Source organism: Taudactylus pleione, unplaced genomic scaffold (genome assembly GCF_031769625.1).
Source record: "Taudactylus pleione unplaced genomic scaffold, aTauple2 ptg000632l, whole genome shotgun sequence".
Lineage (NCBI taxonomy): Eukaryota > Metazoa > Chordata > Amphibia > Anura > Myobatrachidae > Taudactylus > Taudactylus pleione.
Window position 1 is genome coordinate 2,147,739 of NW_028285034.1, and position 16,339 is coordinate 2,164,077.

The 16,339-nt window shown below is 49.9% G+C and overlaps 1 protein-coding gene across 3 annotated transcripts in view; it reads right to left on the bottom strand.

Moving 5' to 3' along the window:
• Window positions 1–1,020: 1,020 nt before the first annotated feature.
• LOC148479207 (uncharacterized) overlaps window positions 1,021–16,339 on the bottom strand; it is a 98,138-nt gene continuing 82,819 nt past the window's right edge. For all 3 annotated transcript variants that reach the window (XM_088454793.1, XM_088454794.1, XM_088454795.1), the window contains exon 4: window positions 1,021–1,527. In XM_088454793.1, the coding sequence (XP_088310919.1) occupies window positions 1,196–1,527 (332 nt within the window). In that variant the 3' untranslated portion in view covers window positions 1,021–1,195. The remainder of the gene's footprint in view (window positions 1,528–16,339) is intronic.

Consider the following 16,339-nt stretch of genomic DNA (forward strand, 5'->3'; position numbering starts at 1 on the left):
TGTGTGTAGCCTGCGGCTGGTCTCCCCCTTACTAGTGAGAGAGGGACTGGCCTGTGTGTAGCCTGCGGCTGGTCTCCCCCTTACTAGTGAGAGAGGGACTGGCCTGTGTGTAGCCTGCGGCTGGTCTCCCCTTACTAGTGAGAGAGGGACTGGCCTGAGTGTAGCCTGCGGCTGGTCTCCCCTTACTAGTGAGAGAGGGACTGGACTGAGTGTAGCCTGCAGCTGGTCTCCCCTTACTAGTGAGAGAGGGACCGGGCTGTGTGTAGCCTGCGGCTGGTCTCCCCCTTACTAGTGAGAGAGGGACTGGCCTGAGTGTAGCCTGAGGCTGGTCTCCCCCTTACTAGTGAGAGAGGGGCTGGCCTGTGTATAGCCTGCGGCTGGTCTCCCCCTTACTAGTGAGAGAGGGACTGGCCTGAGTATAGCCTGAGGCTGGTCTCCCCCTTACTAGTGAGAGAGGGACTGGCCTGAGTGTAGCCTGAGGCTGGTCTCCCCCTTACTAGTGAGAGAGGGACTGGCCTGAGTGTAGCCTGAGGCTGGTCTCCCCCTTACTAGTGAGAGAGGGACTGGCCTGAGTATAGCCTGCGGCTGGTCTCCCCCTTACTAGTGAGAGAGGGACTGGCCTGAGTATAGCCTGCGGCTGGTCTCCCCCTTACTAGTGAGAGAGGGACTGGCCTGAGTGTAGCCTGAGGCTGGTCTCCCCCTTACTAGTGAGAGAGGGACTGGCCTGTGTGCACCTCTCCTCTGTCCCTGAGTCCAATGCCTGGATATCAGCCCGGACCCTGCCCTGTTTGTCTTCCTCTGCAACCAGCGCACGTCTGACAATGGCGCCGGCCTGAGAACGGGCAGATAACCGGCACAATGATCTGACACAAGAGGAGAGAGCTGCTGCGCTGCGACAGATATCTGCTTAATTACAGCAGTAACGTAACCAACAAAGCCGCCATTGTCTCCCCAGACAGACACATCCCACTTCAGGCGCAATAAATGGATTTTATTGGATTACTGCTTAGAAATGGGGACAGACGCAGCACCACAACAGCGATACAGGGTCAGTCGGGGGTGTAATTGTATTGCAGAAAATTCCCGTTTGCATTTCCCCAGCAACACGAAATCATACAGAAACATAAGAACTAAACAGAAGTGATCTAGGACGTGAATGAACATAATAATGACATTAATATAAAATGGCTGCCAGCTAGCACCACTGGCCGGACAGCTCTCCGCACAATGCCATCGGCCTGGCTCTAAGTCTGAGAAGGTACGGTAGGAGCGTATCGCTGGAAGTCGCTGGGGCTCGCTTGGTGATGATATCGCTGTGTTCTCGCTTCCCAAAGCGAAGTCCAAAAGGGTTAATGTTAAACTTACTCCTGGCAAAGCGATGGCGACAGGCGACCCGACTCTCCGACTGACCCTCACGTGTAAAGTAACAGAGGTTCGGGCGCTCGGCCCGGATTAAGGCATCGGTGCTTCTAAGCAGCTGATAAGTCCTTCTTTTGTCCGGTATATCGCTGTCTGGGTAATCGGCACCTGCGGATATAACGCACAGTCAGGATATTCTGTACAGGAAACACAATGTCTAATGTAACGTAACGTAGCTGGGCCCCCATGTATCAACCAAGGCAAGCACCAGCGGTATCACTGTGATACAAAGGATAAAGCCACTGGTATTTACCAACACTTACCCCTCCGGCGAGGTCCCCCGCTGGGGTCTTGTATAATGCACATGCGCAACGGTCCGTCTGTACTCTGCACACATGCATGACACGGGGACCCGGCAGTGCGTGGAAGGCTTCGCTGAAGCCGGAATGGCAGCGCCGGGTCTCCATGCAATCAATGGGGACCTCATCGCTATCGCCATCTAAAGATGGGCAGAACCATGCAGTGAGAAACAGCGGTAATCTGAGATTTACCGCATTTTCCCCTTTAGTACATCCCGCCCTTAGTAAGGAGTGGGGGTGCTGCTTGGGTGATATTAGTGAATTAGGGGTGTGGGTGCTGCTGCGGTGTTATTAGTGAATTAGGGGTGTGAGTGCTGCTGGGGTGTTATTAGTGAATTAGGGGTGTGAGTGCTGCTGGGGTGTTATTAGTGAATTAGGGGTGTGAGTGCTGCTGGGGTGTTATTAGGGGTGTTGGTGCTGTTGGGGTGTTATTAGTGAATTAGGGGTGGGGGTGCTGCTGGGGTGATATTAGTGAATTAGGGGTGTAGGTGCTGCTGGGGTGATATTAGTGAATTAGGGGTGGAGGTGCTGCTGGGGTGTTATTAGTGAATTAGGGGTGTGGGTGCTGCTGGGGTGATATTAGTGAATTAGGGGTGGAGGTGCTGCTGGGGAGTTATTAGAGAATTAGGGGTGTGGGTGCTGCTGGGGTGTTATTAGGGGTGTAGGTGCAGCTGGGGTGTTAGTGAATTAGGGGTGGGGGTGCTGTTGGGGTGTTAGTGAATTAGGGGTGGGGGTGCTGTTGGGGTGTTATTAGTGAATTAGGGGTGGGGGTGCTGCTGGGGTGTTATTAGTGAATTAGGGGTGTGGGTGTTGCTAGGGTGTTATTAGTGAATTAGGGGTGGGGGTGCTGCTGGGGTGTTATTAGTGAATTAGGGGTGTAGGTGCTGCTGGGGTGTTAGTGAATTAGGGGTGTGGGTGCTGCTGGGGTGTTATTAGTGAATTAGGGGTGTAGGTGCTGTTGGGGTGTTATTAGTGAATTAGGGGTGTGGGTGCTGCTGGGGTGTTAGTGAATTAGGGGTGTAGGTGCTGCTGGGGTGTTATTAGTGAATTAGGGGTGTAGGTGCTGCTGGGTATTATTAGTGAATTAGGGGTGTATGTGCTGCTGGGGTGTTATTAGTGAATTAGGGGTGTGAGTGCTGCTGGGGTGTTATTAGAGAATTAGGGGTGTAGGTGCTGCTGGGGTGTTATTAGTGAATTCGGGGTGTGAGTGCTGCAGGGGTGTTATTAGTGAATTAGGGGTATGGGTGCTGCTGGGGTGTTATTAGTGAATTAGGGCTGTGAGTGCTGCTGGGGTATTATTAGTGAATTAGGGGTGGGGTGCTGCTGGGGTGTTATTAGTGAATTAGGGGTGTGGGTGCTGCTGGGGTGTTATTAGTGAATTAGGGGTGGGGGTGCTGCTGGGATATTAGTGAATTAGGGATGTGAGTGCTGCTGGGGTGTTGTAAGTGAATTAGGGGTGGAGGTGCTGCTGGGGTGTTATTAGTGAATTAGGGGTGGAGGTGCTGCTGGGGTGTTATTAGTGAATTAGGGGTGGAGGTGCTGCTGGGGTGTTATTAGTGAATTAGGGGTGTGGGTGCTGCAGGGGTGTTATTAGTGAATTAGGGGTGTGAGTGCTGCTGGGGTGTTATTAGTGAATTAGGGGTGTCGGTGCTGCTGGGGTGTTATTAGTGAATTAGGGGTGTAGGTGATGCTGGGTTGCTATTAGTGAATTAGGGGTGTGGGTGTTGCTGGGGTGTTATTAGTGAATTAGGGGTGGAGGTGCTGCTGGGATGTTATTAGTGAATTAGGGGTGTTGGTGCTGTTGGGGTGTTATTAGTGAATTAGGGGTGGGGGTGCTGCTGGAGTGTTATTAGTGAATTAGGGGTGGTGGTGCTGCTGGGGTGTTATTAGTGAATTAGGGGTGTAGGTGCTGCTGGGGTGTTATTAGTGAATTAGGGGTGTGAGTGCTGCAGGGGTGTTATTAGTGAATTAGGGGTATGGGTGCTGCTGGGGTGTTATTAGTGAATTAGGGCTGTGAGTGCTGCTGGGGTATTATTAGTGAATTAGGGGTGGGGTGCTGCTGGGGTGTTATTAGTGAATTAGGGGTGTGGGTGCTGCTGGGGTGTTATTAGTGAATTAGGGGTGGGGGTGCTGCTGGGATATTAGTGAATTAGGGATGTGAGTGCTGCTGGGGTGTTATAAGTGAATTAGGGGTGGAGGTGCTGCTGGGGTGTTATTAGTGAATTAGGGGTGGAGGTGCTGCTGGGGTGTTATTAGTGAATTAGGGGTGTGGGTGCTGCAGGGGTGTTATTAGTGAATTAGGGGTGTGAGTGCTGCTGGGGTGTTATTAGTGAATTAGGGGTGTAGGTGCTGCTGGGGTGTTATTAGTGAATTAGGGGTGTAGGTGTTCCTGGGGTGTTATTAGTGAATTAGGGGTGTTGGTGCTGTTGGGATGTTATTAGTTAATTAGGGGTGTAGGTGCTGCTGCGGTGTTAGTGAATTAAGGGTGTAGGTGGTGCTGGGTATTATTAGTGAATTAGGGGTGTATGTGCTGCTGGGGTGTTATTAGTGAATTAGGGGTGTGAGTGCTGCTGGGGGTGTTATTAGTGAATTAGGGGTGTAGGTGCTGCTGGGGTGTTATTAGTGAATTAGGGGTGTAGGTGATGCTGGGTTGCTATTAGTGAATTAGGGGTGTGGGTGTTGTTGGGGTGTTATTAGTGAATTAGGGGTGTAGGTGCTGCTGCGGTGTTAGTGAATTAAGGGTGTAGGTGGTGCTGGGTATTATTAGTGAATTAGGGGTGTGAGTGCTGCTGGGGGTGTTAGTGAATTAGGGGTGTAGGTGCTGCTGGGGTGTTATTAGTGAATTAGGGGTGTGGGTGCTGCTGGGGTGTTATTAGTGAATTAGGGGTGTAGGTGCTGCTGGGGTGTTATTAGTGAATTAGGGGTGTGGGTGCTGCAGGGGTGTTATTAGTGAATTAGGGGTTTGAGTGCTGCTGGGGTGTTATTAGTGAATTAGGGGTGTAGGTGCTGCTGGGGTGTTATTAGTGAATTAGGGGTGTAGGTGATGCTGGGTTGCTATTAGTGAATTAGGGGTGTGGGTGTTGCTGGGGTGTTATTAGTGAATTAGGGGTGGAGGTGCTGCTGGGATGTTATTAGTGAATTAGGGGTGTTGGTGCTGTTGGGGTGTTATTAGTGAATTAGGGGTGGGGGTGCTGCTGGAGTGTTATTAGTGAATTAGGGGTGGTGGTGCTGCTGGGGTATTATTAGTGAATTAGGGGTGTGGATGTTGCTGGGGTGTCATAAGTGAATTAGGGGTGGGGGTGCTGCTGGGGTATTATTAGTGAATTAGGGGTGTAGGTGCTGCTGGAGTGTTATTAGTGAATTAGGGGTGTAGGTGCTGCTAGGGTGTTATTAGTGAATTAGGGGTGTGGGTTCTGTTGGGGTGTTATTAGTGAATTAGGGGTTTTGGTGCTGTTGGAGTGTTAGTGAATTAGGGGTGGGGGTGCTGCTGGGGTGCTATTAGTGAATTAGGGGTGTGGATGTTGCTGGGGTGTCATAAGTGAATTAGGGGTGTAGGTGCTGCTGGGGTGTTAATAGTGAATTAAGGGTGGGGGTGCTGCTGGAGTGTTATTAGTGAATTAGGGGTGTGAGTGCTGCTGGGGTGTTATTAGTGATTTAGGGGTGTAGTTGCTGCTTGGGTGTTAGTAAATTAGGGGTGTAGGTGCTGCTGGAGTGTTATTAGTGAATTAGGGGTGTAGGTGCTGCTGGGGTGTAATTAGTGAATTAGGGGTGTGGGTTCTGTTGGGGTGTTATTAGTGAATTAGGGGTTTTGGTGCTGTTGGAGTGTTATTAGTGAATTAGGGGTGGGGGTGCTGCTGGGGTGTTATTAGTGAATTAGGGGTGTTGGTGCTGTTGGGATGTTATTAGTGAATTAGGGGTGTGGGTGCTGCTGGGGTGTTATTAGTGAATTAGGGGTGTAGGTGTGAGTGCTGCTGGGGTATTATTAGTGAATTAGGGGTGTGGATGCTGCTGGGGTGTTATTAGTGAAATAGGGGTGTGAGAGTGGCTGGGGTTTTAGTGAATTAGGGGTGTAGGTGCTGCTGGGGTGTTATTAGTGAATTAGGGGTGTGGGTGCTGCTGGGGTGTTATTAGTGAATTAGGGGTGGGGGTGCTGCTGGGGTGATATTAGTGAATTAGGGGTGGAGGTGCTGCTGGGCTGTTATTAGTGAATTAGGGGTGTAGGTGCTGCTGGGGTGTAATAGTGAATTAGGGGTGGGGGTGCTGCTGGGGTGTTATTAGTGAATTAGGGGTGTGGGTGCTGCTGGGGTGTAGTAGTGAATTAGGGGTATTAGTGCTGCTGGGGTGTTATTAGTGAATTAGGAGTGTAGGAGTGAGTGCTGCTGGGGTGTAATAGTGAATTAGGGGTGTGAGTGCTGCTGGGGTGTTATTAGTGAATTAGGGGTTTCGGTGCTGTTGGAGTGTTATTAGTGAATTAGGGGTGGGGATGCTGCTGGGGTGTTATTAGTGAATTAGGGGTGTGAGTGCTGCTGGGGTGTTATTAGTGAATTAGGGGTGGAGGTGCTGCTGGGGTGTTGTTAGTGAATTAGGGGTGTGGGTGTTGCTGGGGTGTTATTAGTGAATTAGGGGTGGGGGTGCTGCTGGAGTTTTATTAGTGAATTAGGGGTGTAGGTGCTGCTGGGGTGTTGTTAGTGAATTAGGGGTGTGGGATCTTCTGGGGTGTTATTAGTGAATTAGGGGAGGGGGTGCTGCTGTTGTTTTGTAAGTGAATTAGGGGTGGGGGTGCTGCTGGAGTGTTATTAGTGAATTAGGGGTGGGGGTGCTGCTGGAGTGTTATTAGTGAATTAGGGGTGTGGATGTTGCTGGGGTGTCATAAGTGAATTAGGGGTGTAGGAGCTGCTGGGGTGTTATTAGTGAATTAGGGGTGTAGGTGCTGCTGGGGTGTTATTAGTGAATTAGGGGTGTGGGTGCTGCTGGGGTGTTATTAGTGAATTAGGGGTGTGGGTGCTGTTGGGGTGTTAGTGAATTAGGGGTGGGGGTGCTGCTGGAGTGTTATTAGTGAACTAGGGGTGTGAGTGCTGCTGCGGTGTTATTAGTGAATTAGGGGTTTTGGTGCTGTTGGGATGTTATTAGTGAATTAGGGGTGTGGATGTTGCTGGGGTGTCATAAGTGAATTAGGGGTGTAGGAGCTGCTGGGGTGTTATTAGTGAATTAGGGGTGTAGGTGCTGTTGGAGTGTTATTAGTGAATTAGGGGTGGGGGTGTTGCTGGGGTGTTATTAGTGAATTAGGGGTGTTGGTGCTGTTGGGATGTTATTAGTGAATTAGGGGTGTGGGTGCTGCTGGGGTGTTAGTGAACTAGGGGTGTAGGAGTGAGAGCTGCTGGGGTGTAATAGTGAATTAGGGGTGTGAGTGCTGCTGGGGTGTTATTAGTGAATTAGGGGTTTTGGTGCTGTTGGAGTGTTATTAGTGAATTAGGGGTGGGGGTGCTGCTGGGGTGTTATTAGTGAATTAGGGGTGTTGGTGCTGTTGGAATGTTATTAGTGAATTAGGGGTGTGGGTGCTGCTGGGGTGTTATTAGTGAATTAGGGGTGTAGGTGGGGGTGCTGCTGGGGTGTTATTAGTGAATTAGGGGTGTGAGTGCTGCTTGGGTGTTATTAGTGAATTAGGGGTGTAGGTGCTGCTGGGGTGTTATTAGTGAATTAGGGGTGTAGGTGCTGCTGGGGTGTTATTAGTGAATTAGGGGTGTGAGTGCTGCTGGGGTGTTATTAGTGAATTAGGGATGGGGGTGCTGCTGGAGTGTTACTAGTGAATTAGGGGTGGGGGTGCTGCTGGGGTGTTAGTGGATTAGGGGTGTATGTGCTGCTGAGGTGTTATTAGTGAATTAGGGGTGTAGGTGCTGTTGGGGTGTTATTAGTGAATTAGGGGTGGGGGTGCTGCTGGGGTGATATTAGTGAATTAGGGGTGGGGGTGCTGCTGGGGTGGAGGTACTGCTAGGGGTGGAGGTACTGCTGGGCTGTTATTAGGGAATTAGGGGTGGGGGTGCTGCTGGAGTGTTATTAGAGAATTAGGGGTGGGGGTGCTGCTGGGGTGTTATTAGTGAATTAGGGGTGTGGATGTTGCTGGGGTGTCATAAGTGAATTGGGGTAGTAGGTGCTGCTTGGTTGTTATTAGTGAATTAGGGGTGTGGGTGCTGCTGGGGTGTTATTAGTGAATTAGGGGTGTTGGTGCTATTGGGATGTTATTAGTGAATTAGGGGTGTAGGTGCTGCTGGAGTGTTATTAGTGAATTAGGGGTGTAGGTGCTGCTGGGGTGTAATTAGTGAATTAGGGGTGTGGGTTCTGTTGGGGTGTTATTAGTGAATTAGGGGTTTTGGTGCTGTTGGGGTGTTATTAATGAATTAGGGGTGGGGGTGCTGCTGGGGTGTTATTAGTGAATTAGGTGTGTGGGTGCTGCTGGGGTGTTATTAGTGAATTAGGGGTGTAGGTGTGAGTGCTGCTGGGGTGTTATTAGTGAATTAGGGGTGTGGGTGCTGCTGGGGTGTTATTAGTGAAATAGGGGTGTGAGTGTTGCTGGCGTGTTAGTGAATTAGGGGTGTAGGTGCTGCAGGGGTGTTATTAGTGAATTAGGGGTGTAGGTGCTGCTGGGGTGTTATTAGTGAATTAGGGGTGTAGGTGCTGCTGGGGTGTAATAGTGAATTAGGGGTGGGGGTGCTGCTGGGGTGTTGTTAGTGAATTAGGGGTGTGGGTGTTGCTGGGGTGTTATTAGTGAATTAGGGGTTTCGGTGCTGTTGGAGTGTTATTAGTGAATTAGGGGTGGGGATGCTGCTGGGGTGTTATTAGTGAATTAGGGGTGTGGGTGCTGCTGGGGTGTTATTAGTGAATTAGGGGTGGAGGTGCTGCTGGGGTGTTGTTAGTGAATTAGGGGTGTGGGTGTTGCTGGGGTGTTATTAGTGAATTAGGGGTGGGGGTGCTGCTGGAGTTTTATTAGTGAATTAGGGGTGTAGGTGCTGCTGGGGTGTTGTTAGTGAATTAGGGGTGTGGGTTCTTCTGGGGTGTTATTAGTGAATTAGGGGAGGGGGTGCTGCTGGGGTTTTGTAAGTGAATTAGGGGTGGGGGTGCTGCTGGAGTGTTATTAGTGAATTAGGGGTGGGGGTGGTGCTGGAGTGTTATTAGTGAATTAGGGGTGTGGATGTTGCTGGGGTGTCATAAGTGAATTAGGGGTGTAGGAGCTGCTGGGGTGTTATTAGTGAATTAGGGGTGTAGGTGCTGCTGGGGTGTTATTAGTGAATTAGGGGTGTGGGTGCTGCTGGGGTGTTATTAGTGAATTAGGGGTGTGGGTGCTGTTGGGGTGTTAGTGAATTAGGGGTGGGGGTGCTGCTGGAGTGTTATTAGTGAACTAGGGGTGTGAGTGCTGCTGGGGTGTTATTAGTGAATTAGGGGTTTTGGTGCTGTTGGAGTGTTATTAGTGAATTAGGGGTGGGGGTGCTGCTGGGGTGTTATTAGTGAATTAGGGGTGTTGGTGCTGTTGGAATGTTATTAGTGAATTAGGGGTGTGGGTGCTGCTGGGGTGTTATTAGTGAATTAGGGGTGTAGGTGTGAGTGCTGCTGGGGTGTTATTAGTGAATTAGGGGTGTGGGTGCTGCTGGGGTGTTATTAGTGAATTAGGGGTGTGAGTGCTGCTTGGGTGTTATTAGTGAATTAGGGGTGTAGGTGCTGCTGGGGTGTTATTAATGAATTAGGGGTGTAGGTGCTGCTGGGGTGTTATTAGTGAATTAGGGGTGTGACTGCTGCTGGGGTGTTATTAGTGAATTAGGGATGGGGGTGCTGCTGGAGTGTTACTAGTGAATTAGGGGTGGGGGTGCTGCTGGGGTGTTAGTGGATTAGGGGTGTATGTGCTGCTGAGGTGTTATTAGTGAATTAGGGGTGTAGGTGCTGTTGGGGTGTTATTAGTGAATTAGGGGTGGGGGTGCTGCTGGGGTGATATTAGTGAATTAGGGGTGGGGGTGCTGCTGGGGTGGAGGTACTGCTAGGGGTGGAGGTACTGCTGGGCTGTTATTAGTGAATTAGGGGTGTGAGTGCTGCTGGGGTGTTATTAGTGAATTAGGGGTGGGGGTGCTGCTGGAGTGTTATTAGTGAATTAGGGGTGGGGGTGCTGCTGGGGTGTTATTAGTGAATTAGGGGTGTGGATGTTGCTGGGGTGTCATAAGTGAATTAGGGGTGTAGGTGCTGCTTGGTTGTTATTAGTGAATTAGGGGTGTGGGTGCTGCTGGGGTGTTATTAGTGAATTAGGGGTGTAGGTGCTGCTGGGGTGTAATTAGTGAATTAGGGGTGTGGGTTCTGTTGGGGTGTTATTAGTGAATTAGGGGTTTTGGTGCTGTTGGAGTGTTATTAATGAATTAGGGGTGTGGGTTCTGTTGGGGTGTTATTAGTGAATTAGGGGTTTTGGTGCTGTTGGAGTGTTATTAGTGAATTAGGGGTGTGGGTGCTGCTGGGGTGTTATTAGTGAATTAGGGGTGTAGGTGTGAGTGCTGCTGGGGTGTTATTAGTGAATTAGGGGTGTGGGTGCTGCTGGGGTGTTATTAGTGAAATAGGGGTGTGAGTGTTGCTGGCGTGTTAGTGAATTAGGGGTGTAGGTGCTGCAGGGGTGTTATTAGTGAATTAGGGGTGTAGGTGCTGCTGGGGTGTTATTAGTGAATTAGGGGTGTAGGTGCTGCTGGGGTGTAATAGTGAATTAGGGGTGGGGGTGCTGCTGGGGTGTTATTAGTGAATTAGGGGTGTGGGTGCTGCTGGGGTGTAGTAGTGAATTAGGGGTATGAGTGCTGCTGGGGTGTTATTAGTTAATTAGGAGTGTAGGAGTGAGTGCTGCTGGGGTGTAATAGTGAATTAGGGGTGTGAGTGCTGCTGGGGTGTTATTAGTGAATTAGGGGTGTTGGTGCTGTTGGGATGTTATTAGTGAATTAGGGGTGTGGGTGCTGCTGGGGTGTTATTAGTGAATTAGGGGTGTTGGTGCTGTTGGGATGTTATTAGTGAATTAGGGGTGTGGGTGCTGCTGGGGTGTTATTAGTGAATTAGGGGTGTAGCTGTGAGTGCTGCTGGGGTGTTATTAGTGAATTAGGGGTGTTGGTGCTGTTGGGATGTTATTAGTGAATTAGGGGTGGGGGTGCTGCTGGGTTGTTATTTGTGAATTGGGGTGGGGGTGGTGCTGGGGTGTTATTAGTGAATTAGGGGTGTGGGTGCTGCTGGGGTGTTATTAGTGAATATGGGGTGGGGGTGCTGCTGGAGTGTTATTAGTGAATTAGGGGTGTGGGTGCTGCTGGGGTGTTATTAGTGAATTAGGGGTGTGGGTTCTGCTGGGATGTTATTAGTGAATATGGGGTGGGGGTGCTGCTGGAGTGTTATTAGTGAATTAGGGGTGTGAGTGCTGCTGGGGTGTTATTAGTGAATTAGGGGTGTAGGTGCTGCTGGAGTGTTATTAGTGAATTAGGGGTGTAGGTGCTGCTGGGGTGTTATTAGTGAATTAGGGGTGTGGGTTCTGCTGGGGTGTTATTACTGAATTAGGGGTGGGGGTGCTGCTGGGGTGTTATAAGTGAATTAGGGGTGGGGGTGCTGCTGGAGTGTTATTAGTGAATTAGGGGTGTGAGTGCTGCTGGGGTGTTATTAGTGAATTAGGGGTATGAGTGCTGCTGGGGTGTTATTAGTGAATTATGAGTGTAGGTGCTGATGGGGTGTAATAATGAATTAGGGGTGGGGGTGCTGCTGGGGTGTTAGTGAATTAGGGGTGTGGGTGCTGCTGGGGTGTAGTAGTGAATTAGGGGTATGAGTGCTGCTGGGGTGTTATTAGTGAGTTAGGAGTGTAGGAGTGAGTGCTGCTGGGGTGTAATAGTGAATTAGGGGTGTAAGTGCTGCTGGGGTGTTATTAGTGAATTAGGGGTTTTGGTGCTGTTGGAGTGTTATTAGTGAATTAGGGGTGGGGGTGTTCCTGGGGTGTTATTAGTGAATTAGGGGTGTTGGTGCTGTTGGGATGTTATTAGTTAATTAGGGGTGTGGGTGCTGCTGGGGTGTTATTAGTGAATTAGGGGTGTAGGTGTGAGTGCTGCTGGGGTGTTATTAGTGAATTAGGGGTGTTGGTGCTGTTGGGATGTTATTAGTGAATTAGGGGTGTAGGTGTGAGTGCTGCTGGGGTGTTATTAGTGAATTAGGGGTTTTGGTGCTGTTGGAGTGTTATTAGTGAATTAGGGGTGGGGGTGTTCCTGGGGTGTTATTAGTGAATTAGGGGTGTTGGTGCTGTTGGGATGTTATTAGTGAATTAGGGGTGTGGGTGCTGCTGGGGTGTTATTAGTGAATTAGGGGTGTAGGTGTGAGTGCTGCTGGGGTGTTATTAGTGAATTAGGGGTGTTGGTGCTGTTGGGATGTTATTAGTGAATTAGGGGTGGGGGTGCTGCTGGGGTGTTATTAGTGAATTAGGGGTGTCGGTGCTGCTGGGGTGTTATTAGTGAATTGGGGTGGGGGTGGTGCTGGGGTGTTATTAGTGAATTAGGGGTGTGGGTGCTGCTGGGGTGTTATTAGTGAATTAGGGGTGTAGGTGTGAGTGCTGCTGGGGTGTTATTAGTGAATTAGGGGTGTTGGTGCTGTTGGGGTGTTATTAGTGAATTAGGGGTGTGGGTGCTGCTGGGGTGTTATTCGTGAATTAGGGGTGTAGGTGTGAGTGCTGCTGGGGTGTTATTAGTGAATTAGGGGTGTGGGTGCTGCTGGGGTGTTATTAGTGAATTAGGGGTGGGGGTGTTGCTGGGGTGTTATTAGTGAATTAGGGGTGTTGGTGCAGTTGGGGTGTTATTAGTGAATTAGGGGTGGGGGTGTTGCTGGGGTGTTATTAGTGATTTTGGGGTGTTGGTGCAGTTGGGGTGTTAGTGAATTAGGGGTGTGGGTGCTGCTGGGGTGTTATTAGTGAATTAGGGGTGTAGGTGCTGCTGGGGTGTTATTAGTGAATTAGGGGTGTGGGTGCTGCTGGGGTGTTAGTGAATTAGGGGTGTTGGTGCAGTTGGGGTGTTATTAGTGAATTAGGGGTGGGGGTGTTGCTGGGGTGTTATTAGTGATTTTGGGGTGTTGGTGCAGTTGGGGTGTTAGTGAATTAGGGGTGTGGGTGCTGCTGGGGTGTTATTAGTGAATTAGGGGTGTGGGTGCTGCTGGGGTGTTATTAGTGAATTAGGGGTGTGAGTGCTGCTTGGGTGTTATTAGTGAATTAGGGGTGTAGGTGCTGCTGGGGTGTTATTAGTGAATTAGGGGTGTAGGTGCTGCTGGGGTGTTATTAGTGAATTAGGGGTGTGAGTGCTGCTGGGGTGTTATTAGTGAATTAGGGATGGGGGTGCTGCTGGAGTGTTACTAGTGAATTAGGGGTGGGGGTGCTGCTGGGGTGTTAGTGGATTAGGGGTGTATGTGCTGCTGAGGTGTTATTAGTGAATTAGGGGTGTAGGTGCTGTTGGGGTGTTATTAGTGAATTAGGGGTGGGGGTGCTGCTGGGGTGATATTAGTGAATTAGGGGTGGGGGTGCTGCTGGGGTGGAGGTACTGCTAGGGGTGGAGGTACTGCTGGGGTGTTATTAGTGAATTAGGGGTGTGAGTGCTGCTGGGGTGTTATTAGTGAATTAGGGGTGGGGGTGCTGCTGGAGTGTTATTAGTGAATTAGGGGTGGGGGTGCTGCTGGGGTGTTATTAGTGAATTAGGGGTGTGGATGTTGCTGGGGTGTCATAAGTGAATTGGGGTAGTAGGTGCTGCTTGGTTGTTATTAGTGAATTAGGGGTGGGGGTGCTGCTGGAGTGTTATTAGTGAATTAGGGGTGTTGGTGCTGTTGGGATGTTATTAGTGAATTAGGGGTGTAGGTGCTGCTGGAGTGTTATTAGTGAATTAGGGGTGTAGGTGCTGCTGGGGTGTAATTAGTGAATTAGGGGTGTGGGTTCTGTTGGGGTGTTATTAGTGAATTAGGGGTTTTGGTGCTGTTGGAGTGTTATTAATGAATTAGGGGTGTGGGTTCTGTTGGGGTGTTATTAGTGAATTAGGGGTTTTGGTGCTGTTGGAGTGTTATTAATGAATTAGGGGTGGGGGTGCTGCTGGGGTGTTATTAGTGAATTAGGGGTGTGGGTGCTGCTGGGGTGTTATTAGTGAATTAGGGGTGTAGGTGTGAGTGCTGCTGGGGTGTTATTAGTGAATTAGGGGTGTAGGTGTGAGTGCTGCTGGGGTGTTATTAGTGAATTAGGGGTGTAGGTGCTGCTGGGGTGTTATTAGTGAAATAGGGGTGTGAGTGTTGCTGGCGTGTTAGTGAATTAGGGGTGTAGGTGCTGCAGGGGTGTTATTAGTGAATTAGGGGTGTAGGTGCTGCTGGGGTGTTATTAGTGAATTAGGGGTGTAGGTGCTGCTGGGGTGTAATAGTGAATTAGGGGTGGGGGTGCTGCTGGGGTGTTATTAGTGAATTAGGGGTGTGGGTGCTGCTGGGGTGTAGTAGTGAATTAGGGGTATGAGTGCTGCTGGGGTGTTATTAGTTAATTAGGAGTGTAGGAGTGAGTGCTGCTGGGGTGTAATAGTGAATTAGGGGTGTGAGTGCTGCTGGGGTGTTATTAGTGAATTAGGGGTGTTGGTGCTGTTGGGATGTTATTAGTGAATTAGGGGTGTGGGTGCTGCTGGGGTGTTATTAGTGAATTAGGGGTGTTGGTGCTGTTGGGATGTTATTAGTGAATTAGGGGTGTGGGTGCTGCTGGGGTGTTATTAGTGAATTAGGGGTGTAGCTGTGAGTGCTGCTGGGGTGTTATTAGTGAATTAGGGGTGTTGGTGCTGTTGGGATGTTATTAGTGAATTAGGGGTGGGGGTGCTGCTGGGTTGTTATTTGTGAATTGGGGTGGGGGTGGTGCTGGGGTGTTATTAGTGAATTAGGGGTGTGGGTGCTGCTGGGGTGTTATTAGTGAATATGGGGTGGGGGTGCTGCTGGAGTGTTATTAGTGAATTAGGGGTGTGGGTGCTGCTGGGGTGTTATTAGTGAATTAGGGGTGTGGGTTCTGCTGGGGTGTTATTAGTGAATATGGGGTGGGGGTGCTGCTGGAGTGTTATTAGTGAATTAGGGGTGTGAGTGCTGCTGGGGTGTTATTAGTGAATTAGGGGTGTAGGTGCTGCTGGAGTGTTATTAGTGAATTAGGGGTGTAGGTGCTGCTGGGGTGTTATTAGTGAATTAGGGGTGTGGGTTCTGCTGGGGTGTTATTACTGAATTAGGGGTGGGGGTGCTGCTGGGGTGTTATAAGTGAATTAGGGGTGGGGGTGCTGCTGGAGTGTTATTAGTGAATTAGGGGTGTGAGTGCTGCTGGGGTGTTATTAGTGAATTAGGGGTATGAGTGCTGCTGGGGTGTTATTAGTGAATTATGAGTGTAGGTGCTGCTGGGGTGTAATAATGAATTAGGGGTGGGGGTGCTGCTGGGGTGTTAGTGAATTAGGGGTGTGGGTGCTGCTGGGGTGTAGTAGTGAATTAGGGGTATGAGTGCTGCTGGGGTGTTATTAGTGAGTTAGGAGTGTAGGAGTGAGTGCTGCTGGGGTGTAATAGTGAATTAGGGGTGTGAGTGCTGCTGGGGTGTTATTAGTGAATTAGGGGTTTTGGTGCTGTTGGAGTGTTATTAGTGAATTAGGGGTGGGGGTGTTCCTGGGGTGTTATTAGTGAATTAGGGGTGTTGGTGCTGTTGGGATGTTATTAGTTATTTAGGGGTGTGGGTGCTGCTGGGGTGTTATTAGTGAATTAGGGGTGTAGGTGTGAGTGCTGCTGGGGTGTTATTAGTGAATTAGGGGTGTTGGTGCTGTTGGGATGTTATTAGTGTATTAGGGGTGTAGGTGTGAGTGCTGCTGGGGTGTTATTAGTGAATTAGGGGTTTTGGTGCTGTTGGAGTGTTATTAGTGAATTAGGGGTGGGGGTGTTCCTGGGGTGTTATTAGTGAATTAGGGGTGTTGGTGCTGTTGGGATGTTATTAGTGAATTAGGGGTGTGGGTGCTGCTGGGGTGTTATTAGTGAATTAGGGGTGTAGGTGTGAGTGCTGCTGGGGTGTTATTAGTGAATTAGGGGTGTTGGTGCTGTTGGGATGTTATTAGTGAATTAGGGGTGGGGGTGCTGCTGGGGTGTTATTAGTGAATTAGGGGTGTCGGTGCTGCTGGGGTGTTATTAGTGAATTGGGGTGGGGGTGGTGCTGGGGTGTTATTAGTGAATTAGGGGTGTGGGTGCTGCTGGGGTGTTATTAGTGAATTAGGGGTGTAGATGTGAGTGCTGCTGGGGTGTTATTAGTGAATTAGGGGTGTTGGTGCTGTTGGGGGTGTTATTAGTGAATTAGGGGTGTGGGTGCTGCTGGGGTGTTATTCGTGAATTAGGGGGTGTAGGTGTGAGTGCTGCTGGGGTGTTATTAGTGAATTAGGGGTGTGGGTGCTGCTGGGGTGTTATTAGTGAATTAGGGGTGGGGGTGTTGCTGGGGTGTTATTAGTGAATTAGGGGTGTTGGTGCAGTTGGGGTGTTATTAGTGAATTAGGGGTGGGGGTGTTGCTGGGGTGTTATTAGTGATTTTGGGGTGTTGGTGCAGTTGGGGTGTTAGTGAATTAGGGGTGTGGGTG